This window comes from Triplophysa dalaica, chromosome 5, assembly GCF_015846415.1.
Source record: "Triplophysa dalaica isolate WHDGS20190420 chromosome 5, ASM1584641v1, whole genome shotgun sequence".
NCBI classification, from domain to species: domain Eukaryota; kingdom Metazoa; phylum Chordata; class Actinopteri; order Cypriniformes; family Nemacheilidae; genus Triplophysa; species Triplophysa dalaica.
This window is the reverse complement of record NC_079546.1, coordinates 25,985,975-26,013,488: the sequence shown is the minus strand read 5'-3', so window position 1 is coordinate 26,013,488 and position 27,514 is coordinate 25,985,975. Positions and strand designations below refer to the sequence as shown.

General features: G+C 35.5%; 2 protein-coding genes and 2 long non-coding RNA genes across 5 annotated transcripts; 1 reads left to right on the top strand and 3 right to left on the bottom strand.

Annotated features, from left to right (window-relative positions):
* Positions 1–937: 937 nt before the first annotated feature.
* Positions 938–3,703, bottom strand: LOC130420687 (E3 ubiquitin-protein ligase RBBP6-like). The gene is made up of 10 exons (XM_056748177.1): positions 3,323–3,703; positions 2,866–2,965; positions 2,752–2,782; positions 2,335–2,376; positions 2,155–2,243; positions 1,985–2,081; positions 1,762–1,901; positions 1,508–1,683; positions 1,330–1,433; positions 938–1,240 (listed from the first exon to the last, which is right to left on the bottom strand). The coding sequence occupies exons 1-10, from the start codon at positions 3,480–3,482 to the stop codon at positions 992–994; spliced, it is 1,188 nt and encodes a 395-aa protein (XP_056604155.1). The 5' UTR covers positions 3,483–3,703; the 3' UTR covers positions 938–991.
* Positions 3,704–4,025: 322 nt separating this feature from the next.
* On the bottom strand, positions 4,026–5,711 carry LOC130420819 (uncharacterized). Its single transcript, XR_008906692.1, has 3 exons — positions 5,656–5,711; positions 4,990–5,083; positions 4,026–4,655 (listed from the first exon to the last, which is right to left on the bottom strand). It is a non-coding gene; the product is annotated as an uncharacterized LOC130420819 (long non-coding RNA).
* A 2,620-nt stretch (positions 5,712–8,331) lies between these two features.
* Positions 8,332–10,659, top strand: LOC130420693 (uncharacterized). The gene is made up of 6 exons (XM_056748183.1): positions 8,332–8,634; positions 8,784–8,889; positions 9,366–9,583; positions 9,815–9,946; positions 10,142–10,309; positions 10,402–10,659. Exons 1-6 carry the CDS (start codon positions 8,482–8,484, stop codon positions 10,633–10,635), a joined length of 1,011 nt encoding a protein of 336 aa, XP_056604161.1. The 5' UTR covers positions 8,332–8,481; the 3' UTR covers positions 10,636–10,659.
* A 296-nt stretch (positions 10,660–10,955) lies between these two features.
* Positions 10,956–13,249, bottom strand: LOC130420841 (uncharacterized). Of its 2 annotated transcripts, XR_008906716.1 has the most exons (3): positions 12,711–13,249; positions 12,374–12,454; positions 10,956–12,046 (listed from the first exon to the last, which is right to left on the bottom strand). It is a non-coding gene; the product is annotated as an uncharacterized LOC130420841 (long non-coding RNA). The 2 variants fall into 2 exon arrangements; XR_008906715.1 differs by having other exon boundaries at positions 12,374–13,249.
* Between the last annotated feature and the right edge of the window lie 14,265 nt (positions 13,250–27,514).

Below are 27,514 nucleotides of genomic sequence, written 5' to 3'. Positions count from 1 at the left end.
ATTTAGCAGACGCTTTCATCCAAAGCGAAAGCAAACACTGATCACAATAATGATGGTTTGATCTTCTACATATTAATTTCATGTTGAGGTTACTTGATTAAAATTATTTTCTTGCTACATGTTAATTTAATGTTAAGAAAACATGACTCTAACATGTGGAACCACTGAACATGATTAAATCATTTTCAACCATAGTGCCATTTTTTGAGTTTTAATATAATAATTTAATATAAAATTATATTTAGTATTACATTTACATTTTAACTTTAATAATTAATTTAACTTTAGTTGTGAGCTCTTTTTATACAGCCTATTATTCCAAAGCACATCAGCTGGAAAACCATCTGACAGGAAAGGCGTAATCTATATAAAGTATGAATGTTATGGGGAGTTTGGTCAAATTATGGCAGCGAGACAGCTATTAGTTGTCTTAAATCAAAGACTCACCTGGTCCAATAAGAACAAGACACTACTTTTAATCCTGCTTAAAAAAGACATAAATCTTAATAAAGAAGTGTTTTGCACACCATAAAAATTAATTTCTGCATGTGGCCCAGTGAGCAAATTCTTTATAAAGTCACACTTTATATGTTCAGCTGCTAATAAAATATATTTAAAAAAATATATATAAGGTAAAACTTCAGTATAGGGACCAAAAATAATTTATAATAATTAAAAAAATTATGCAGGACTTGGGTACTTTTCTGTATTTTAAGTTATTTTTCTTATTGTCTGTTCAAAGTGATAATGATTTAGATGTCTTTAAATTATAGTTAAAGGTAAGAAATAATAATGAATGTTTTTGTTTTAGTATTTTGTGTGTGTGTGTGTGTGTGTGTGTGTGTGTGTGCGTGTGCGGCTTCAAAAACACTTTTCAAACCTGAATAAAATGTAAAATTAAAAATATTTATTAATTCTATATGTCTATGATATCTACTGTAACTATATACATAATATATACATAATGATGAATCTCCCTGGATGTTCTTCATCAGAAAGCATTCTTGGATTTCTTGAGCAGAGGTCCGGAGTCATTGACTTCACTGCCATCATCACGCAACCCCCGTCGCCTCTTACCGGAGGATGAGTTGGTGCGGGAATCGTGGGGTTCAGAAACGACTGAGCTGGACCGATGGCTGAGACTTTGGCTTGTGGAGGAACACGCCGTATAAGAGTTCAGGGGTTTTCGGGAGTGTGAGAAACCAGACCCCTCGGCTCTGTTCTTAAAACAGTTCACTTCCTGTGTGAGCAAGAACCAGAAAACCGGTTTGAAAAGAAGACAGAGCTTGATGCTTGACAAAAGCCTGATGTACAGTTTCACAATCTTACCTGCCGTAAGAACATGTTTACATTCAAATCATCAGGAGACACATGACACTTTGTGCAGCTGGGACAAACATGTTCATCTGAATCCAGCAGACACGTTCGAATACCTGCGACCAAACAATCACATATGTTCTCAAAGGTCAAACAAAACTGAGTTATATTTGCTTGTGTAGAGACTCACACTCATCGCAGAAGCTGTTGCTGCAACAGGGCGTCATCACAGCGTCAGTCATGAGATCTTTGCAGATCTGACACAGCAGAGCATCGGGCACCGGATCTTCATCTGGGGTGGATGTGGACGACTCACTCCTGGTTAAGAAGGGCGGATCTTCTTTCTTTTGAGTTGCATAAGCCTCACTAAACAGAACAAGCGCACAATTATCAACCGAATGCAAATGTGTGTCAGTGGTGAGGTCTCTACAGTTGTAAACTTACGCGTTGATAATGGGAATGACATGCTTTCCACTGCTGCTCAGCATCACTCCCTTCATGTTGTGGTCATCCACCTCCATTAAGAAGCTGACAGGAATTCCTGCGCTTCTCCGTATGCGCTTGCTCCCAATAAATGCTGGATCCTGTGACGGCACAAGCAAGGTTGCATTAACATTCACTGCAAAACGTGCACACAAATCCTGTCCACAGTTTAGATATGTGTTACCCGTGTCTTTGGGCAGTTTCTGATGTGATGCCCAGGTACGCCACATTTATAGCACACAGAGTTTGGTGGAAGGCCTCCAACCAGCTTGAGTGCTTCACTGGTAAGTGATGAGAGTCATGATGGAGAGCACTTGAAAATTCAGGTCACAATGTGAACGTTATTATACTCACTTGGTAGAATAGTAACAGCGGCTGGACTGGAACATGACAGCTTTAATTTTGTCCTCCTCTGATGCCTTTGCCTCAGCCAGATTCTCCGTCTGTTCATTTACAAATAAATGCTTTATACGTCTTTTTCTACACAAACATACAGTTTACATAGTTTTCATATTGTTTAGTGGATTTCAGTACCTTGAAAAGCTGCTCAAGTGACATTAAAGAACCATTCACTTGCTGTTGAAAGAAGACCAAAGAGATTTATTACCATTCAGAACCCCATCACACCCAGAGATACAAACTAAAGACACTTAACACAATGTAAACAGAAACCCACCAAATGACATTTTACAGCAATACTTTAGTAGAGAGTTTTAAACGCACATATATTAGCTAAACCACAAACATATTTATATTGAAATAAGTTAATGACAGAAAATATAAAACAAGATGACATGAATTACTTAAATAATGAATTTTAACTTATTGAATTTTACAGTAAAAATAAACTCAGGCCTATTGTTCAAGGCTTCTTCATGGTCAACTCTGACCAGCTTAAAGAGATCCTACAGCACAATATAAACATTCAAGTCAACACTTTTGTTTACATACTGCTTTTGAAGATCCAACTTTAGACCAGTTACTGCAAATCAAAACAACTAAGACTTAATGACTGATTGATATTCATTAAAAGATTCATATTCATAACATCATCAAGTGACTTACTTTGCAGGTCTGTTATATGTGGATTTCACCCCAGTTCCAGGGATTCTTCTGACTGTCACCATAGTGTTACTGGGGATGATGTCTGCATCATCAGTGTATTCTGTGGGAAACACATACTTATTTACAGTCTGTCCACACCAACTAAAATAATACCAGGATACTGTATACCGACCACAGTACATATCAATATATAATATAGTTATACTATTTACAACCTTAGTTTATAATAAACATACAATATAATACAATACAATACATACTAGTGAGTGTACCAAACGGAGGTGACCTGCAGCGTTTTTCTTAATGTTCATTTAATCATATATCAAAATAGTGATAAAAGGATAAAGCCTGTGACATCTACCCTCCGTGACTATTTTTCCATAATCACATTTAATACTTTATACCCGTTAAAGAGAGTAAATAAGTCAAAGTTTACATGTAAAATAGCTGAACTTACCTTCATCAGTTTGCTCGTTGGAGATGCGCAGGTCACATCGCTTCAGTTTCTCTCGTCTCATGATTTGTCGTTTCAAATCTCCGAGAGTGATGTGAAGGCCCTCAAAGATCACAGTGTCGTGTGTAAGTTTACTGACAAACTTATAATGAACACACGGCATGTTGCGTTCTGATGCCCCTGCACACAAACAGATGCAATTAATGTAATAAATTGGCAGAAATGCAATAGAAATGAACAGATAATGGTCAGCAAGTAATTAATCACAACAATAATAGATATTAATAACACAAATATGAATATAAGAAGTTAAAATCAGACGACAACGAGGATGTAGAAAGGTGCTCTCGTGAACAGCGATCAAATAGCAACACTAAACCAAACTTTGCTTGTTACTATGGAAACCGATCAAGCGCATCAATTCCCAGTGGGCAATTGATGTGAAATAGACATCAAATTGACGTCAAACATCGGCATCAAAGAATTGGTCAAAAATGCAAATCAAATCGATGTCAAAATTTGACATCAAATTGACATCAAATTTTGACGTTAATTTGATTAGCAATTTCTTTTACATTTTTTAACAAATTGATGTCCTATTCTAGACCAATAAATAATGAAACAACAGTACTTAATGTAAGACATGTTTTATTAAATACAATCAGCTACAATTCCAGAAATTTAAAATGTTCTTAAACCACTAATAAATATAAAATCCTCCTTGAATTACATTTAAATTAATATATAAATATTAAGTGATCTGGAAAAAGCCATCACATGACAAAATTGTACATATTACAGGTTTTGATATCATATGAAAGCTCTCAAGCCCTTTCCATTTGTTAAAAACATTTACATTTACGTGTAGTTATTTAGCAGATGCTTTTATCCAAAGCGACTTACAGTGCACTTATTACAGGGACAATCCCCCTTGAGCAACACACTGGTGGTGGCTACTAGGATAGAACCAGCAACCTTTTGATTTACCAGTTCAGTGGTTTAACCCTCTAGACCACCCACTCCATAAAAACAATTTGTAAATTAAATAAAAACAGTTTTGGAAAGGGCTTAATAGCTTTCATATGATACTAAAACCAGTATTTTTTATTTCACCATGTGATGGGTTTTCCCAGATCATATCCCAAATGAACAAAAATAATTTTGATAAACAATTGGCTTAAGGCCTACTTATTCAGAATCTGAACACACATCAATCGCCGATTTCCCCTTTTGTCGTCCCATACCCCCACATCTATCGGGAGAAGACCGGAGATTTTTTAGCTGTATTTTTTTATTTCAGCCTCTGATAATGAAGGTTTGGACTGCTGTAGTGCACCTAAATGAAGATGAAACCACAATTAGCACACCTTTTATGACATTAAAATATACCTAACATGTTTCAGCAACCATCACTTGTACATAGAAGTTAATGCAAGTTGCTGCTCTTAAATGTTTATTAACACTAAGATGTTCCCAGGTTTAAATAAGTATCTGTTAAATTTAGAAATGTGCACTACTTGCAAATATTTAAGAGTTGTTAAATGTTTTAAATGTGTCAGTTTACTAAGACAAGATTGTAATTGAAGCATTACATGTTTAATTTACTTAAAATGTAGCATATGTTGATAGACACTACATCCTCTAATCATACAAGAAAAGTAATGTAGTACCTATTATAACACGACATAGCCGTGTTTTCCAAAGGCCTTCTTCAGCCCTGAGCCATCCATATTCATTGTTGACATCAATTTGTTTGTAAGAATTCTGAAAAAAAAGACAACCATATCAGTATTCAATGATTGTTAAGATTGTTGAACAATACAACTAAGTGACCAGAACAGCTGAGAAGTTTTCCTTTGAGCACAGTAACACAAATGGTCATTGAACCAGCTTTTGGTACCTTTAGTAGTGTGGGCTGGTCCTGCTTGACACAGTGGACCGGTCCTGCTTGACACAGTGGACCTTCTACCAGGACATTTTAGAACACTTCATCAGTGTGTATCAAATTATGAATTATAATTATGGGTATGTTTCGCTTTGTCGCATAGCATCGGTAAAGAGATTCAAATGAGGGCATTTTTATTTTATCCGAATATTAATTGCAAAACTAACATTACTCACTGACATTTCTAAATCGTTAACTCAACGTTACACGCTTAATGGATCGCACATTAACATTACCTCAGAAATCTTCACGGTACTTCTGGCGGGATATTTCAATTCACCAGATTCTAATATATCGCCAAGTCATATATTTCATCAAAACACAATCTTCTAGGTTTTCAAAGTTACCCAATATAACGTATTTTTTATTCCATGAGATGTTTATTACTCACCTGATAAAAAGCGACAACCTTCTCCAATGCTTCGACCGCATAGCAAACACTGGCCTCTACGCAAGACGTGATGACGTACGTTTCAACGGTCAACGTAGTAAATCCTCCAAATATTTTTATAAATTTTATATTTTTACGTGTATGTATAAAATAATATGTTATACTAAATTTGCATCAAATTTCACACAAAAAATAAATTAATTGTTGTAGTCCATTCACTAACTTCAGCTGCTGAGAAACCCGGAAATGTGAAATAGGCCATGGCGCCGTCTACAGGTGGTATTAAGAAATACATAAGACAGATAATAAATGGGCATTAAAACTACAGAGAATGAATGGGCATTGTAGGCCCAACATTTTTCATAATAAAATTAATGATTAATTAATGATTATTAATAAAAAATTAAGGAAAAATAAAAATTTATAAAAAATAATAAAAAAGTTATAAGAGTTTTTTGACTAAAATGAACATGAAGTTGTAATACTGTAAAAATGGTACATACATTATAAGGTATTACAATTTTATGAGTATTTTCAATTACAGCAATGTTTTTCTAATTTTACAGTAATATAATATCACTATAAATAACAAAAATAAGGATACATAATACTTTATGTGGGGTTACAGCAAAAATGCTGCTTTTGTTTTTAATATTTTAAATTGTAATTACATCTGAATGTATTATTGGCAAATCAGTATATTTTCTTGTAAAATTTAACAATCACTGTTTCCTTTTATTTCAGCATGAGTATTTACATACTTTAAAAAAAAGTGTTTTTTACCACAGAAGTTACAGCAGTCCACTTTCATGTACAAATCCAACAACTGCTTCAAAAGATGTGACAAATAGATGCATTTTGAGGGGCCAGTTATAAGAAAAATGCTATTTCAACTGGATTTACATTGATGTCAATATGATGTCAATACAACATCAAATGAATGCCTATAATGCAACGTTGATTTGACGTCATTTCAATGTCAAAAATATTGGGCTATACTTACATTAACCAATTTCAGTATGGGATAAACCTCATATTTTCACCTCATTAAAAACCTTGAAGAATTTAATGTATGATTTGAATTTGAAATGATGTGGTGCACCATCTTGATCAAATCTTGTCTGAAATTTGACATCAAATTGACATCGAGGTGCCCGCTGGGTTAAAAGCGATCTTGATGACGTCAATGTTTAAGATGCACATCAAGCACAACTAAACAAAAAAATAAAGTTTTATTGAAGTGTGTTAACATTAGTGTTTGGTGTCTATGATTACAGAGTCTAATTACTGTAATAAAATGTAACAGAGGGGATTACTCTTCATTTATTAGTCATTTGTAATGTACTTGCATTTGTTAAATTGACTTAATATTTTTATTCAATATTTCCTTTTATTCGGTTATTTTACTGAAATAAATAAGGGTTACTAATGGTCACAGTTTGTTACATGTAATGTTTAATTTATTAAAAAAATATTTATATTGTCATTGTGGAGTAGGTTAATGAGTTTTTTGTATAAAGCAGAGTGTACTTTATGTAGCCCGATGTAATTATTACATTTTGAGGAAACATACCCAACATTGGTAATGAATATAATTAATTTGCACTGTATCTAAAGATCAATTAAAAATGTTTTTTAATCTTTTTTATTTTACCTCAGTTATCAACAGCGGGCACGCGCAGTGTTCAATTAAACTGCGCTCTATAAGCGGCTGCTAAATGAGCGCGCGCGCCAAAATGCTCGTACATGGGAAAATCACCCGCTTCGAATGTTATCAGTGGATTGAATGGGCGTTGTCAGTGGTTATCAGCTGATTCATATGGGCCAGATGGGGCTGCTGCGTCTACTGGTAGGCTCAGAAGGCTGTTATCATCCATCCTAATGGCTAACCACCATTTCAAATACAAGAGAAGACTCCAGATCCAGTCCCAGAGGAATCCAGCTCATCGGTGATCGAACGTCTACAAGATAACGTGGTGACGTTACGCTTTTTCCCGCTTGATATTTTCACTCCCGCATCATATTTCACTTACTTTCAGGTAAGACCATTTAAATGATAAACTGGGGATTTAAACTAACTTATTTGCCAATAAGTAAATAAATGCAGAAAATGTCTTTTAATTGGCGTGACATGAGTGTTGACATAACGATATAGATTTCATAGTAGCCTGCGTTATAGTTACATGCTTTATGTTAGCATTAACGTTTGCTGTCTGAAGTTTAGTTTAACGCAAAATTACTCTGTAACTGTTCTATGCTGTAAGACAGTTTATTGCATTTTATAACGTTAAGTTATCTACTCGTTAACGCTTCACTGAAGCTAACGTTATATTATACTCGTATTGCGTGAAGTATTCAAACCCAAGACGTACTTTTATAGCAAATAAAGTTATATGTGTTTAAATGTGTATGTCTATCTAATAGAGTCACCAAATACATACACCTCATCTGCATCCCATGTTCATTGATGTGTTTATGTCTTTTAGGCTGTGATGAGAAGTATGGGTTGCTGCTTGCCTTAACTAATAATTGCCAAAATTTCTGATTTTAGATATGGGAAAAGCAGTTAAGGGCGTACGCTTCAGGAGCGTTAAGATTAAGGTGCTGAGGAGGTCTATCACTGGCCCTGCAAAGGTTTCTTACCTATATCAAGGTCTCCCCGAGCCCAACTGCAAACTGACCCCCCCTTCAGACCCTCACAGGTCTATTACACCTCAACAGGCTGAACCTGATGATGTGGTACCGAGCTGCAGCTCATGTTCTGAGACTGCGTACAGTAAGGCAAAGAAGAGAGAGCTTCATGCCTGGGATGCAGTTAAGGATGACATGCTTAAGGTGTCATTTGAAGGTTCAGCACCAATCACTACCCAGTGTGTTGTCTGCCAAGAACATGGAGATTATAGGTGTGTTGAGTGCAGCACCACTGCAGTGTTTTGTGAGGCTTGTCTGAATTCACTGCACCTTCCTGATAAGTGGAACGTAAGAATAATAGCATGCAGTCATACACACAGACAATAAACTCACAGTTATTCATTAATTTCTTCAAATTGTTTTTGAACTATGTAGCTGTTCGTGTCTCAAGTTTATTGTTTTAAAAACTTTGTTAGAGCTATAATTCTTTCTTACAGAATGCTTACTATGAGCCATCCACCCTGAGGTTATTCCTATATTTACCTGAAGGCCATGGCACCCATGCATTCTACACAAAGGACATGAAGGTCATTGTCAGCACAGGTTTGTCATTTTACAAATTCATTTAATTTTCTTAAAAGGTAAAGGAATCAAATCCGTTTAAATGTGAAATAAGGATTTCATCAAAATTTGTCAAAATATCTAATAATTATAGTAACAATATTTATAAAATGGTCAGTTCTGGTCCTTGATTCTGATTGGCTGAGCCAAATTCTAAAACGTTATAAAGTACCCCGATTTATACAAGCTGACTGAATTACATAGCCTTAATAACACTTCGTTTACTTTATTTTATTAAAAGCAGGGGGTAACAGTGTGTTTTATAACAGCAAAGGGGGTTTTAATGACTTTGTTTAGCATCGTGCCACAACGCCCTTAGCTGTTATAAAACTCACTTTAATGCACTGCTTCGCAGGCTTATTGCGTTATTAAGTTATTAGTGACACACTCAAGGGATTTAGTCTATACTGATAAGGTCTCTATAGTAGTACTTGCTTATGTTTTTTTTTATTTTGCAGGACGGCTCTGCACCGTCACAGTCAATATGTGTGCGTGTGAACCAGAAACGTGCACTCTGCTAAGGTATGGGCTCTGGCCAGCAACAGCCGACAAGCATCAGACAGCCTTCTCCATACCTCTGCTAGAGCTTTTTGTTTGTCTGTCACTGGAGTGTCAGGTTTCTGTTGAGGGTTTTTGCAACACCCTGCGCTGGAAAAATAACCTTACACTTGCAGAGGTAAGCCAGTTTCCAGAGGTCAGTTTGAAGTCCTGTCTATAATGTGAACATTTCTGTTACTTTCATAGAATATTGATGAGTCCATATAGACAAACCATCTTGGATTTACAGTTGCTTGCAAACATATTCTTGCTATTTTGCTATAAAATAACAACTTCTCAGTGAACCACAGTCTACAGATGTGAGTGTGGGATACAGTAATGTTTTCACTGACTCCTGCTTATACCGTAGGTTAACGCACTTTACAGAGCCCTGGTGGGAGAATCCATATCTCATTTTAGGCATCACCACTTCCGAAAAATAAGTTTGGTAGATGTTTGCCCACAATTAGGTGATGGGACCACATGTCCAGCATGTCCAAAGGTTGGTTCTAGTTCCAGCGTGGTACTTGTTTGATTAACCATAAATGCATTCTCCATTACCTTATGGCATTGAATTGATAAAAATTGAAAAATTTCTTAATTTTTTGTATAAAGAATTATAATAGAATAGTAATAGTATAAGTGTCAACCTGTTGCATATACAAAACCAGGATTACTGTAAGTGTTTGTCTTCCAGGCGGATGGAGATGTGATAGTGACATTGGATGCCAACTTTGGCCTTGTGAGAAAGCAAAGCTCAGGGACAAGTGCGGTTGAGCCATTACATGGAACCCGCATGTTTGTTAGTGAAAAGGATGTAGAGGAATACCTGCTATCACATCTTGACAGCTCAAAGCCTCACGAGGTAAGACATAGTTGTAGAATACGCCGTGAAATATTAGATTTAAAAAAGACCATTATTCCTCCAATAAATCTCGGTTTTCCTTTAATCTTTAGGACTGCAGTAACTTCAAGGCTGCCAACGTGCTGAGGTCACCACAACAAGCTAAGAAACTTGATGTTACAGGAGTGTTTGGAGCCTCCTGTCGTCATGAAATGCCCCTAATGTTTGTCAACATGAGCCAAGGAGAACGGCAAGTCTATGCCACAGTAGTGATAATTCTCCTGTTTTATTCTACTTATTCAAAAACATTTTTGAATAGCTTGACCCTAGCATTAGCCATATTTTAATTTTATATGTTAAGGGTTACCATTATTTTCCTGCTATTTGAACAGTTAATTCCTGTTAAAGTTTTTTTACAGTGCACTCCCTGTAATGTTTTTCTACAGGAATTTACTGTGAATCACAGAAAAAACAGGAAACAACTGGCAGCAGTGTTACCATTATTTTCCTGTTAAATCACCATTTATTTTGTTTCCATTAAATATTGTTAATTAGGGTTAGCATAGTAACGTGTACTGATTGTTATAGACATATTCTAGTTAGAGTTAATACAAAAGGCATAATCCTTCAGGTAACACTTAAGTGAAAGAAAACTAATAGTTCCGTGTTGAAATTAACTTTTTTTTATTGTAATACAAACACTGAAAGGTAAATACTTACAAATGTAGGCACACATGGATCAGACCAATCACAAAAATATACTGTATATCATGTTCATTGCCGACATCTGTGGTCACTGGACGGAAAATAACAACTGCGTCTGTCTTAAACTAGCAAAGACACTTGCGTTTGGCTTTGCGCTGCGTTGGTGCAAGATAGGGCCCAAAACCTCAACATTTAATGTTCCTTGAACTGCTAAAATTCATTTAAAAAGACTCAAAGGATATACACTGTGACTCCTGGTCACATAAAAATGTTACACATAGGCTCAGATTAATCACAAACAAATTTCGTTTTCTCATGTTCATGGTTTAAAAAGTAACAAATACATTTTTAAACCCAAATACATTTTTCATTATAACAAAATACTGAACTTCATATGCAGTGTTACCTAAACCACTAAAATTCAACATGTATGAATACATTCAAACCAATAGTTAACACTTAATGGAACTCTTCATCATTAAAGAGCAATAAACAATAAAAACACTGTCACTGCTTAGACCACAAACCATTTACTCAAAGCATACAATGAGGATCCTTTGCAAAGTCTTGGGTCTGTATATGACAGAGAAAGAGAGAGAGAGAGAGAGAGAGAGAGAGAGAGAGGGAGAGATAGGATTTCCATAATTTCAAATTTCAATCCAAAATTACATCACATGGCTTGACCTAACAAAAGCTAATTTTAGAAACAGAGCTTAAAACGGACAGAATAACATAAAATAATAGAAAGTGTGATGAGCACAATTCATTGAAAGAACAAAAAAAAGAATGGCAAAAGAGCACAGAAGAGAAGTTCAGCATTCTCACTTTGAAAGGCAGATGAGAATGAACATTAGAATGAATTTCCCCAGTCCCCTTAGTCATTGCTGTTTGAACATATGTGTAATGTATACATCCTACTCAACATTTTCAAATGAAATCCCACTGAAAGTCCATTTTCTTGCGCAAGAGGCTGGTGACGTGTGAATTGACAGTTCATCTTTTTTCCCCTTTGCAGCCTTTGTCCCTTTTTCTGGGTTTATACCCACAAAGCGTCTGAAAAATTATACACTGGTTAAAAATCTAGTAATTCACACAGACTAGCAGCACAACAAATGTACATGAACTACCCTCAACATGCACTATCTTCTTGCCTCTGCAAATATTTTAAGTTGCACTAAAACTTTCTAAATCAAAGTTAATTGCTAAATCCCGTCACCAGACCTGTGGAAACCATGCTTGAGCCCCAGCCCTGTCACAAAGGTGGACTGGCTGTTGTCCACAAAATTGACAAGAAACCATAATGCAAGCCAATTAGATTTATTAATAGATTAGCAGTAAATTGCTAGATTAAAGCAAGTAAGAAACCATTCAAATTTTCACCTGTTTCTGAGACATACATCCTGGGATATTATCTTGAACAGCAGTGTGATAATGGATGGTAACGTTACCCTGCATCTGCATCTGTAATGAAAAAATATATATAAAAAAAATGTAAACATTTATCTACAACTCAATGATAATCTGGATTTACCTCATTGATAGGCTAAAACACACATAAAAGTCACACCAGCATGTCTGGTAGCCCAAACAGCTATAATTATAACAGCTCATCTTACTTCATGTGGTGTAAGTCCGTGGCGTTTAACGTTAGTATACATCAACATCACTGATAGATGTTAAAACTGTGCATGACTTTGAAGAAACTCTGTAATCTCACCAGATTATTGATATTTTGGTCGATGAAATCACCGCGATCTTCCGACATGGATCTCCGTGTTCGATGCAGGTTCAAATGCCGCCTTCAACGTTACGCTCCTTCCCAGATAGCAAATTGACTCCGGATCCAGAACAGATAAGGATGGCGGATCCGGACCAGATCCGGGGCAGACCCGTTCAGGACCCGTTTACAAAGCAGCTGATCCGCCACGGATCTAGTCATTCTCTCTAGATACCTTCAGATCCCTCATTTAAAAGTTTTCTGGCCAAAACTAGCTAAAGAAATATTTCAAATCTTATTGACCAACATTGGATAGAATGGATTGCTCTTTCATTTTTAATATGCCTTCCTTTTTTAATAATAATAACACATGAGGAAATCATTCAAAACGCATAGTAAACTCACCCGTTTAAGCCAGTAACAATTAAAATTTAAAAATAGGTCATTACAGACTGTATTTATGTATACAATTGTATTACAGAAAATGAAATGCAACCATAAATTGTACAAATATTTTTATTTATTTAAGGAAAATAACACTTTTTTTAATGTAGCTCAAGAATCATTTAATTAAATATTTTTTTTGTGTAAACTGGGTTTTTAAAAGATTGATCAATATAAACTTAAAAAAAATACTTTTTAAAGTAGTAAACTTGTCTTTATCTTAACTGGTAAACGAACACTGAACACACAAGTTAAAGTTAAACAGTAGAACACAACTGTTGGGTCCTGACACTGGGTCTGCTCCCCTGTCTGCTGCTAGGTTGAACCACCGTATCACATGTATTGTGGTCTCATCATCAGTGGCGGCACGGGAGACATGGCTCTTTCTCACAGCACCTGTAATACACAAGCAGAATTATTATTAGATCAGTTCATGAAATCACAAAGGAGCTACCATTTTTTTTTTAAAGAAAACACCACCGTTTTACATATGTCTTACCTCAAGCTAGACAAGTTGATATGTATCTGTCCCATCTCAGTGAGTGCACTTAATCGCTATGAAGTGTTTGCTGGCTTCTTAAATCATCCCTGTTTGGATCCTAATGAATGAATGGAACGAATGGTTCTAAGCTAAACGCTAACGTAGTGGCACCCTGCAGCGATTAAGTGCACCCACTGAGACGGGACAGATATGTATCAACTCTTTTAGGTTGAGGTAAGAGCATAATGGCATATGTAAAAACGGTGGTGTTTTCCTGTAAGGATACACACAACCAATGTTTTTAAAACAAAAGTGTGATATCTGACACTTCTCTTTGTCTATGACGAGTCATTCAGGTACTGGGCTACTCAACAGCGGTTGACTGTCAAAAATAGTCTGAATGTAAACCCTAGGTGTATTTGATTGATTCAGGATTAGACAAAAACAAACTTCGCAAGAAGGATACATGATGTATCGTTAGATACATTTTTAACCCAAAATGTTTTGTGCTTATATTTTTAAACCAGGCAAATGTCATTACATTTACTTACACAGGAGGAACTTCCTAGACTCCATCTGATTTTAAGATTTTTTCCTACGTATAGGACAGGCTTAATTTACGTGTAAATATGTACGTCTTATGTGTGAGATCAGGCTGACTTACCAGAATATTGGCAGAATTTATAAGTTTACAGAAATTATTTGCATCTTTCATATTTTTGACCCATCGCTCATTTATTTTTTGCTTTGCAACTTTTATGGCATTGCAAGAAGAACATTTTTTGAATGTTGACCCAGGCATCCTGGAATAAACAAAAAACACACATGAAGATACATGTAAAAAGTCATTCAATGGAATGTTATATTGTAGTGGTGGCGTGGTGTTGCATTTTGGAACATGTCATATATTTGTTATAAACAGGTCAAAGTTGGTCCAAACAGTTTCAAGTTGTCATAAACTGATCTAAACTGCTTAAATAAGGAAATTAGTTGATCTAAATTAACCCGAGCCTAGACCAATGGAAGATTAACTCTTCGATTTAAACCAGTGTCAATAATCCCTGTTGAAAAAAAAAATAGCATATGCTGGGTTAGGTATGTTTTGATGCTTGTATGACCAGTCTTACCCGCTATGGACCAGCAGGTGACCATCCAAGGATCATCTTAAACCAGCACATGCGGCTAAAACCAGCATCAATCAAAACATACCACACTAGTATATGCTTGTTTCTCAGCAGGGATGTTCCAAGCTGCAGCTGTTTCAGCAGTTAGTGTGTTTTTAAGGGTAATATGTACAGGTTGATTAAATATCACCCATTTTTATAAAACAGTACATGTACTTAGTATACAATTATCCTTTCTGACTTAATCTGAGCTCCTAAAACATTTTATTAATAAAGAAAAAAGATCGGTTAGATAATGTTTAATACTGCATCATTATAGCCTACGGAATTGATGTTTGGAAAACATTAGCACATCTTGGCCGCAAAACACGTTAATACATAATTAAACTTTATAGATTTTAAAAGATCTTCTTAGTTAAATGAGAAACGACATATCAAGTGAGAATAATTACTGATCAACTATTATAAAAATACTAAATGTACACTTTACTTGGAAGACAACATCAAGTTTTAACTAATATAAATAAGAAAAACACGGATCCTTACCTGTACCGCTACTTTTCTCAGCACGCAATGCGCGGGAGATTACGCAAAACGTCAAACACCGGAAGTGGTCCAAGCAAAGCGAAAAAACTATTTGTACCTGATAACGCAGCATGTTCAAAAATACAACCCAAACATATTATATAATATATTAAGTTTCATGCTTTGTTTCAAATATTCTTTCCATATTTTGTTTTTTATTTTATACCCGCACTCTGAAATACTTAATTGGTCAGTCTCGACATTTTGTTTCAATATTCACCCTTAGCTAAAATTAACCACTATTTTAATTCAAGTAAAAGTATTTTAGTGTTTGTAGCAATTATTTACACTAAAAAAGTCACCCTAAGCCTATGTGTATTCTCGCGTAAAATCCTATGCCCGTTCTGTACAATAGACTAACAACATATAATAATATAAACAATATGATATAATAAACAATAAACGTACATATAGGCTAATATTACAGGTATTACCTTTATTATTATGTTTTATATATAACTACGAAACACACTTGTGTTTATTCAGTTTATTTTTACACCGAATACCCCTTAATACAACTCTTACAGTTTATTGGCTTGTGTCTTAAATTAACATCTTCCACCCAGTAAATGCAAAATTGTTCGTAAATTTACAGGGATTTGCAGCAATCCAACTCATGTTGCACTTTTGTCCAAAAACATTGTGAACTGGCATATACTGCATATAATTCCTTTTTTTCAAGATTTTAACGTTCACACAAAAGAACATTTACAAGTTGACTAATAAAACTTGCAGACAGCGATCCCAGAGATGGTCTAATTGGGGAAACCCTTATGGATAACATAGATCACTTAAAACATATGTAAACATGTTGAAAATCAATGGGCAGACATTCGATTCCTTACATGAATATATCTTCCCTCACAGAAGCAGTTTATTCAGTCTAGTAAAGCTTCTCTTTCATTAAAATCTATTTAAAAACAACAGCTGGTCTCCTTTCCTGCGATTGCTAAAGCAGCAGTTTTAGCATTTGCAATATTTGGCTAAAGGTTTCAGACTTTCCATCTAGTGGCTTTGGCAGTCCTGTAGTGAAGTTTTTCTTTCATTAAAATCAATTTAAAAACAACAGCTGGTCTCCTTTCCTGTAGCATTAGCCTTTTTGGCTAAAATTGCAGCCTTTCCATCCAACGTTAGCAGCTTTGGCATTCTAAATAACCTTTCAGGATAGCGGATTTCCCCCAGCATGCAATGGGACGTGACGTCGCTTCGCGTTCTTTATGCGTAATCATTTATACGTTATTAATGTGAAAATACGTAAGATCCTAACGTTGCTGAAGCCTTTATACGTGTATATTATACGTAGATGCGTCTATTTAAACGTAACGTTCATATGTATGCTAAAGACAACATTTACGTAAAAATAGATACGCGTTGCACTATCAGGGTGACTTCTTATTGTTGATGTTTCTTCTTTGTGTTTGTTAACAGCAGGTGTTCATCATTAATGATCAATCATCGCTTGTAATGTGAACTCAATTGATTATTTAACTGCATGAATAAATTAACATTTCACACCAGAAAGACTCAAAGGGTTTTTCAAAACGTTTAATCAGGATAAAATTGATCCGGATTTAGTAATCCTTTTTTTGCGATCCATGATCACGTTATCCAGCTTACTTTTGAAGCCAGTTTTTTAAAGCAACATCGGATTGGATCAATCTGATCCGGATAGGAACTTTTCAGGATCACCAAATCTGGATACCCAGTGCTGGATAACCAGTGCTCAAACAGGATAGGAAATCACAACGTAGAACTATAGATATGTAAAGAGCAACAAGTAGAATAGCCAGTTTGGGGTCAATATAAGTTTATTTTTATTTGAAATGAAAACACACACATTTAAAAAAAAACTAAAAACAAGAGAAACCCCACCCCATCCTCTTCCAGCAGTCTGCTCATCTGAGACCTACAACACAAACAATTGAGCAATTGAGCGTTAAAATGGAGTTCTGAGAGCGGAACCACAGAAAGCATGCAACATAACCCTTGCCTGTATTGTCCTGCACACATCGCTACTAAGCGCAATGTCCCTCTCTGTGCTGACAATGATGCACCTGAGCCCCTTGGAGACCCTAACCAACCTCCTGCATTCTGCCAGAACGAGCGACAGGACGTGCAACAAGTGACGCAATAGTAAGACACTATTTCTGATTTGGATTTGTTTTGGACTTCAAAAATCCGTGATTGCCATTCTTTGCATTTTTTTTTGTTATTCTGTAATCATTGCATGCATCACTAATACATATTCTAAAAACAAAAATATTTTCGATTGTGATGAATATATATATATCAAATAGTGACAGAATAAAATGTATTGTTTTTGGTCAATTTTGACAGCTGTTTGGAGGATTATTTTATGAGGCCAAACTCTTTCTACTTTGCTGTAGGCCTATACTGAAAGGCTGAATACATTAAAGCCTACCTAATCACTGTAGCCTGATGGATGAACAAATGATATTAAAAACTTATGAATAAATTGGATAACTTGTAAGATACTGCATGATCCAAATATAGTATTATTTGATAATTTTTTTAAGTTTTCATTACATTTTGGTCATGAAATCCACGCTGAATCCACCCTTCTGATGGGATCAATTTAATCCAGATTTTTTGGATCAAAGTGATCCAAATCCTTCAAAAAAGTTCTGAAAAACCCAAACTAAAGGTTTGATCCGGATCAAAACCAAGATTGGATTTCGTGATCTAATCCGATTATGTAATCCGTTTTTTCTTTTGAAAAACCCATTTTCAAGATTTGATCCAATCTGTTATCCAAAATCCTTGTGGATTACTTTTGAAAAACCGGGCCCTGCATGTTTAACGTAATCTCGTGTATGTGAACGTGTTAAAAAATTCCTACTACTTATTATTTTCCAGTGTTATAACTTCATAATTAAAGCATAATTGAAGAATTTTGCATAATTATGAATAAATTGCATATTTAACCGTTGTAATTATCATGTTACCTGAATAACAAAACTGTCTTCTTTTGATCATTTGGGCAGTTACATCGTAGTACACCACTTTTTATGGTAGGACTACACCAGTGGACATCTTGATATAATTTGTGACAGAATAAGTGTGTTTATTAATGTGTGTGACTGCTGCATCATGGGTAATCTGCAGATCTGTGGTTTGAAAGAGGTGTGAAGATGCTCATGTTCTGCTTTTGTGTGTGTGTGTGGAGACAGAAGAAGAACGGAGGTGTGATCAGCTTTAATGAAGGCTGTGCGTCTGCTCTGCTCGGGCAGGAAAGTCTTGTGTTGAATGAATCTGTAGAAAACCTTCATCATGTTAGTCCTGTTAAAGTCTCTGATAACAAAAGTCATAACTGAGCACTGTGTCCAATTATTTTAAGACAACAGAAGTATTTTACAAATATCACCATTAAACTACAGAATGTGTTCTAGTCTATAATAGTGTCATGACTCAGTCGATGAGAAAAGAGGAAATGAGAAACACAGGAAGAGCATCAAATTTTCTCACAGAGAACTATAAGTAGATGATGAGAAGAGACTCAGTAAGAGAAACACAACATGACTGAGAAGAGTGATATATGTCTGCTGGGACTGATCCTTCTCTCTTCACTATTCACAGGTAAACTATACAACACATTTATTTCATCAGATTTCATTTCATTACTCTCACTGACATTCTGACAAACATGTTCAGTTTCATCTCATGTCACATTTATTATAGAGTTCATGTGTCTTCACTTATGGAACAAAAATGTATGAATATTCTCTCAAACCAATTATTTTACATCATACATTTCCATATATTGGAAGCTGGTGCTAATGTTTTTTGATATACAGCTGTAGTAGAGTAGGCGGGGCGAGACCGTGGTTCGAGTCCGGTGAGTAATTGTGAATTAGTGCCAGCTGTGCGCACACCGGGCTCGAATCACGTAGGGGAAGGGAGCATATAAAAGGAATGAGCGACCGGACCGTCGAAGAGAGAGGACCGGGCCCGGACTTGTGTTATGTTTGTATTAGTATTTTTATTTATATTTATATTTTGTTCGCCGGCGGTCGTCCGTGAGGGGCCGCCGGCTGTTATATTACTTTATTAAATGTTTAAAATGTCTTCCGGTTCCCGCCTCCTTCCTTCCTTTTAATGAACTTTTCTACAACAGAAATATGTGCATTGACAATATATGGACATATATTGAACATAAAATATATTTAGAAACGAAGACAAAAATAAAACTGAAAAAGGTTCACATGTAGATGTGATTGTTTAGTATACACATATAGGCCGGGTTTCACAGACATGGTTTAGCTTGAGCCAGGACTAAGCCTTAGTTGAATTAAGATATTTAAGTCGCTTTTAAGATATGCCTGAGTAGAATACATTACTGGTGTGCATCTTGAGACAAAACAATGTCACTGATATATTTTAAGATATTTCTGGGCAAATTATATTGAGTTAAGACAGGTCACAAAATCATTTTAGTCTGACTAGCCTTAAGCCTTGACTGTGAAACCGGGCCATAGTGTTTAATGTTGTATTACTATGAAATGTAGAAGGGTCTCTAGTGTGTAATTGTGTGGGGTTACCGTGGGAGAGGCTGTGAGTCTGTGGTTAGGACAACAATTGATCGAATATCTTGAAGATCAAATATTACTATATTGTGCACTATTCAGTAAAGCAATTGTCTTTTCAATAAGTGCTTCAGTTTGAACAGGAGTGCTTAGGCTATTGTGAAGTGGCTATGGTTTAAAATATGAAACATGTATGTTGTAATTCTTAACATAATACATTTTATGGCATTTTATAATACACATTCAGTCCCATATCTTATCACGTGTACATCATTATATTATAAAGTATTTTACTGGTTATAAAATTACATATATTGGAACATATAACTAAATATATTATGGTCAATATATTTTTCAATATATGAAAAGTGGCAATTCCTTATGTATTATTTAATATATCTTAATATATTTACACAATTTATTATTATCTATATTTTCAAATATACCATTATTATATATTTCACATTCATATATTAGGAAATATATTTTCTTTCCGTAAGGGTTATTCTCACATTTAAAAGTCTGATGTCAAATCACACGAGATCTTTTACTTGACCACTTCAGCTTTATACTTCACAGAGGCTATTTTTGACTGCCATGTATGGGTTTTACTCGCACGCACAGGCCAGTGTTGTTTTTAAACGTGTCAAATGTTTATTTTTATTTCACAGACACGATTAGCAACACTATACCAGCGTGTTTCCAACATAGTCTACTTGTGTGTGTGTATTTACTGTAAAGTCTACAGTGTAAATACTCTTTATTTTCCTGCTGTCCTGAGGGCTGTTGTTGTGTCTCGTACCGTCCCCACAAGACAGAAGCGACAGCCGCGCAGCTTGAAACGGAGCTCTGAATACACCGTATATATCATTTACATACAGAAACAAGATTGTATAGTGTTCTTTATAGCTGATGTCAGTAAACACTCATTAGGGTGCAGACCAAAGAAACGATGCGTTATCACTTTCAGCGGAACCAACACAAGTAACACAGGAAAGTCGTGGTGTCAAACGTACACCCGCTGGTGTAAATATGAGTCTTTACCTACGGGTGTACAAATTTACACTGAAACATAGTCTTTCTGGTGTGAAATGTTAATTTATTCATGAGGTTAATGAATCAATTGAGTTGACTTTACAGTGATGATTGATCTTTAGTGATGACACCTGCTGTTCATGAAGTGTTTAGATACACAGCTGATGTAAAGCAAACACAACAGATCTATGTGTGCAACTAATGTGGTCTCTTGATATAAAAAAATATCAAAATGCTTCAAACAACTTTAAACAGTGTTTCCATAATCACTTATTAAAAGAAGTTTGAGTGTAAAAGATGTTCATGTAGAGTTAGAGGTTTAGCTGCAGTTTGAAATGTTTTAGTTGTGACGTCATCATTAGTGTGATGAGGATTCTCTTTAGTGGGGTACTTGAGGTACCTGTTTCTTTTGCTGTTGATAATGAGTTAAACAGATACACTACATGTGGTTTAAATTATTTGTTGCTTGAAGATTTTACTTGATGTCATCAGAAAATGATAAAAGTGTAATGAAATGTTTTAGTAAAGCTAGAGATGCTGATGTTTGTCAACAGTGGTGTGTAAGATAAACAGATACTGCCTTTGTCAACAATTATAAATAAGATGTTTAAAAATGTTCCACACTGACATCAAAACTCGGCATACAAATATCAATAACGGTTACAATCAATAAAATGTTAATGCTGCAGTGCATGCTGGGTAATAGAAAAGGATCAATGTGCATTTGATTATTTTCACCACCACTGTTGAGTTTTGTAGGATGACTGTTGAAGTCTTAGCATTTGTGAGAAATGTTTTAGGATCCTCTGAACAAATCTTTAAAGTTGCATTTTATCACTCTAGCTGCATTTCATTATAACAAATAACTTTTTTTTTTTTTCATTTGACTCTTACACTAAACCATAGTTGAGACCAATGCTTCTACTCAATAGAAAGACAAGACTGTGCACCTGCTTGCTTTAACATGATGTAAGTTTAGAACAGTTCTTTTCACAAGTAGGGAAAACTGTTAAGTTGGACTTTAGTACAAGTACCCAACCAAATAAAACACTGATCACCATAATGGTGAATTTAAATGACTTGTTCAATAAAAGAACATCAGAAACACTAAATACAACTTAAGCTCTACTAATGATACTTAAAGAAGTCAAAAGTTTCATTTAGTTACATGTAAATATGTATTATATTAGCATATGTGATTGTGTATTTATATGACATGAATCTGTGTGGCTACAGTCTTTATTTCCTGTTCTTGTTCATTTCTTCAGTGGACTCTGATCTTTAGTGATGACAGCTGCTGTTCATGATCAATCACCACTTGGAAAGTCAACTCAATTGATTCATTAACTGCATGAATAAATAAACATTTCACACCAGAAAGTGCATGATCATAGTAACTGCGGCCTACTTATGTGTTTATTTTATGTCTTTGTGACATGAATAAACAAATTATGAGTTTAAATCACTGTTAGTCGCTCTGTGTGTGCGTGTGTGTGTGTCCATGTGTGTGTGATTGAAACCCACCACAGCTCAAGAACAAAAACTTTCTCTACTTATACTTTCACATATAAGATCATTAATCGTCTTAATGGTGGTTTACTTCCCACCACTGCCTTGATTTCAACATGACTGCGGCGGATACTTTCCAGTGTATCAAATCTATAACATGCTTCCTGTTATACGTGTTGTGTGAAATATCACCTCACCGGGGCTCTTTTTAAATTGCAGACTAGAGCTGGACGATTCTGGATAAATTGAGGATCCCGATTCTTTTGTTTCAAATAGAGATTGCGATTCTTTTACGATTCTGAATGATGACTAAAAGTAAAACATCATTTACAAAAAGAGGTTCTGACAAAAAAAAATGTTTATTTAGGTGCATCAATATTAAAGTAAGTAAGTAAACTCAAGTGTTTTTTCATTTTTTTTATTTAAATGCAAAGTTTAACTTTCTAAAACGTATAAATGCATTGAAGTAACTTGTATATGAAATATTTCTCAGTAAAACAAACTCATAAGGTGACACTTTTTTTTATTTTATACATTTGCCTGATATCTTGCCTGATAGTAGTGTCTTTACAGAAAGACACTACTGATAAACATGACAACGCATTATTCTCACCTGTAAACTGTTTAAAATAACCTGAAAACATGAAATGATGGGCAACTTGACGAAAGCTCTGATAGCGCAGCTCCTCTATTAGCATAAATACAGTGATAAGCGGCACACTCTCTGATGACATGTTTTACCATAATGACGGATATAAACGCTCACTCGGATTTGTCCGCGCTACAAACTACAATCGTTAGTTTCGTTTCAAACATGTCCAGTTAAGATGTGAAGCATAATCAGAACAATGTATCACAATCCTGACAGACACTCATAAGAACAGTTTTGTTGTCACTGTATTAACTTTATATGTTGGTCTGTTATTTGGTGTGAGATTAGAGATTAGGAGTTTGTAAACGCGTTTTATGCGTGTGAGTTGGAGACTCTCTGCTTTAATCGCAGTGACGTCACTAGTGTGATGATTTGACACAGAAATAATGAAAGTGTGTGTTTTAAAAAGACTGTTTGTGACGTCGTTACCTTATAATAATAATTTTAACTCCTGCGGCAGCAACAACAAATATTGAAGCGTTATGATTTTAGTCCGAAGTGTAAATTTATAGACACACGAGAATCGTTGACTTTCATTAATGAGATCGTCTGTTCGAATCGAGATCTTTTAACGATTAATCGTGCTGCTCTATTGCAGACTTATTAAAATAATGGGCTGGAAACTATAGAGATCCATTCAGATATCCAGATGTAGAACACTTGATGTTGACATGTGTCCTGATTGTCTGAAGATCCGATCTGCTGGTTCTGATCACAGAGATCACATGTTAATGCCAAATATAAATGCACCCAATGATAGAGGAACTAGATCACCTTCTGTTCTGTCAAATCTTCTGATTTATGTGATGTAAAAATAATAAAAGTCTATCTGTACTGACCTCACAGAATGACTTAACCTGCTATCCAGCGAGTTAAACACCTCCACACAAAGAGTCTCGTACACCAAGTTTGCAATTGAGAACTTTATCATGCTTTGGTGTGAAACTGAAATACATAAACACCAGTAAGTGCAAAGTACTTGAGTACCACAAATGCATTACAAACCCAATGCAACACGTAACTAGACTATAGAGTCATGAATTATGTATGTAGAGGAGTTAGCATACAAGGTAAGTATTATAAGTATAAGTATGAACTTCAAGGTAACAGTTGCATAGGAAATCAATAACAACTTAGCTGTCAATTAACATTATCCATATCACACTTTACACTAAATAACACCACATTCATATATTTTACTTCTTACTTACAAGGAATGCTTTCAAAGGGCTAATAAGGAGAAACCGACACCAGAATTTCCGTGCTGCTTCATCTAGCGTATTTACTTCCTGAATGTCCGCTCCGTATCAAATGGTTTCAAAATAAAAGTCTCCGGCTACACAACTAAAATCTAAGACTGGCGATACCAGAACACTATCTGTCATTAAAGGGTTCAAATCACCGAAACAGAAACACCCCTAACCCCATCTTTTGCTTTCTTCAGCGCCCCACTAATGTCCGTCCTGTGCATTGTGATGTATTAATATGAATGATGTCATCTGCTGTTTCAGGTGTGAGTGAAGCAGAAGTGACTGATGTGTTCATCAGTTCTGGTGAAAGTGTGTCTTTGTCCTGTAATGATGCTCTTCATCAATGCTCCTCAACTACATGGAACTACAGTAATTATACAACATCATCTACAGTAGAAGTGTTTGCTGGAGGAATAAATAAGAATAACACAGAGAGATCTGAGAGACTGAGTCTGACATCTAACTGCTCTCTCAACATCTATAAAACAACACAACATGATGGTGGACTTTACATCTGCAGACAATATGTGAATGGAAGTCATCATGGACCTGATTCATGTGTTAATCTACATGTTCTTCATGGTCAGTGTTTCTCTTCATTTATATGAACACATGTTTAACTTCAGATCACAGTTCTCTTTATCTCTTGTGTTTTCACTGAAACTCATGAGTACTGCGAGTGTGTTGTGTGATTTGTGTTTCAGTGTCTTCATCATCATCATCATCACAGACTGAGATAAGAGCAAACACATCTCTCACTTTCTCCTGTCAGCTGTTTTCATATGACTGTGATCATGAGTTCAGTTATTATGGATACCAGCTGTTGTGGATGAATCAGACTGATGTTGATCTACAGACAGACTCCAGATATCAGATTAGATCAGATAAACTCTGTCTCATCTCTCTGACTACAACACTCGTGAATGAAGACGACAACACAGAGTTGAGATGTGTGCTCAAACACAAGAATGACATCAAGACCTCAGTCACATATACTGTCAGATTTACAGGTAAGACATCACTCTGACAGGAGTGTCCTGAACTCAAAGTGACTTCAGTCATTAAACTCTGTACTGATGATGAAGAAATGACATAAACATGAAATATGATTGTGATGTTCTACAGTATGATGTCTCTGAACATTCATCATCTTCTACAGATTCAAACAAGATTCTAGTGACCACCACAAACCCTGAGAGATTCTCAACTCTTAAAACACCAGAAACTACACAACAACAAGGTATATTCCCACTAGAAATGCTTTGTCCCTGCTGGTGCTGAATACATTCCCAGAACAATCTGATATGGTCACGATGTGGAGTTGTTTAAAGGTTCTGGGGACCTTATTTGTGGACCTTCACAGAACGTATAGGCGACGTTTACTGAATGACATTTTCATAACATTTGCAGGACCTTCAGAGGACCAAACCAAAATGTTTCCTCCCAAAATGACAACTAGTTATGTTATTTACTTTTCCTTTTGGCAAAGAAAGATCTGTTTGCTTTATCATGGTCTGTATTAAGAGACTTCTTTAGCTAATCTTGAAGTTTATGATTTTATAAATAATGACAATTACCTTTAAAAAAGAATGATACAATAAACAAACAATTTTTACAGACAGATTTAGACATTAGACAGATTTAGAAACTCATCATACAAACATCAACAATGGTGACCAACGTCAAACTAATTTAAAGCTTTCTTATATTGATCGTCACCATTGTTGAGTTTTGTGTGATGACTGTTGATGTTTGTGGCAAGGGGGGCGTGGTCTGACACGGTCTGCGGCAGAGAGGCGTGTCGGGAGAACGACGGTAAGCAAGCAGATCAACGCTATAGTGAAAACACCTGCTTCTTGTTCTAGTAATTGGCGAGGAGACGCTTTTAAGGCTCAACGGAGGAAGCAAACGGAGAGAGAGAGACGGCTGAGAAACGTGTTCGAAAGGAAGCCTCGTGACGTTGTGTCCAGGACTAAAGAGAAGGAATCTCCCTCGACGAAGAGGATTGGAAAGACAAAGAATCTTACTCAACGAAGAGATAAAGAGACTGTGTGAATGTTTGATCCCGGAAGTGAAACCCGGAAGTAAAAATAAAGATTCTTACGTTTCTCAGCCACGCCGACCCTTGCCTCCTTTCTTCCCTTGAACTTGAACTTTGTTACAATGTTGAAGTGTGACAGTAATTATTTTGTAACAGTGTTTTCCACTTTTTATAAAAGGACATTTTCGTAATGCATGACAGCATGAATCTCAGTATTACTTAAAGAATCTTCACTTTACTGTTGCACATATCATATCATAAAAAGCCAATTTTGTCAACGTAATCTTTTTTTATTTTATCCTTTAAAAACAAACACGTCTTCTTATAGAAACACATCACATGTTTTGAACGAGGAAATTGTATAGACACAATGAAAGTCCAGAGTCAAGAGTACAACTGAAGTAAACACAGTCATTGTGGTTTGTTGAAATTTAACATTAATAGTATTAACTATAATTGAAAAAAAGAATCTATTTTTAACATTGATTCTATTGTTTGTACCTGTTAGCCTGCTGCCTGTGGTCAGAGAACGTCCTGAATGTTCTGTGAAGGTCCACCAAATAACATCTCCACATACTGTAAAATATGACACATTGATACTACAGGATAGTATTGGCTACTACTTTACTGTGCTGTAATTTCACAGTTATTGACAGGGATGAGTAGTATTTAAAATTAATGTATTTAAAATATGTATTTGAACTACAAAATACTACTAAGTATTTTAACACTTAACATGCATTAAAAGGTTCACCCCCCAAACAAAATTCTTTCATCATCTACTCACCATCAGGTTGTTTCAAAGCTATATAAATGTATTTGTTCTGTTAAACACAGAGCAAGATATTTGTAAGAATGTGATCACTTTTCAGTTCTGTGACATCATCCACTACCATAGTAGGAAAAAATATGTTCTGTTGAACACCGAAAGAGATCGTTTGATGAATTTAGGAACACAAACAGTTCTGGGGCTCCTTTGCCTACCATTACATTTTTCCTACTATGGCAGTCAGTGATGTCACAGAATTGAAAATTGCTAACATTCTTACATATATCTTTCTCGGTGTTTTATGTATTATTGGAGTTACATTTTCTTGGCACAGTTTGGAATCACACACAGACAACATTAATTTGTACAT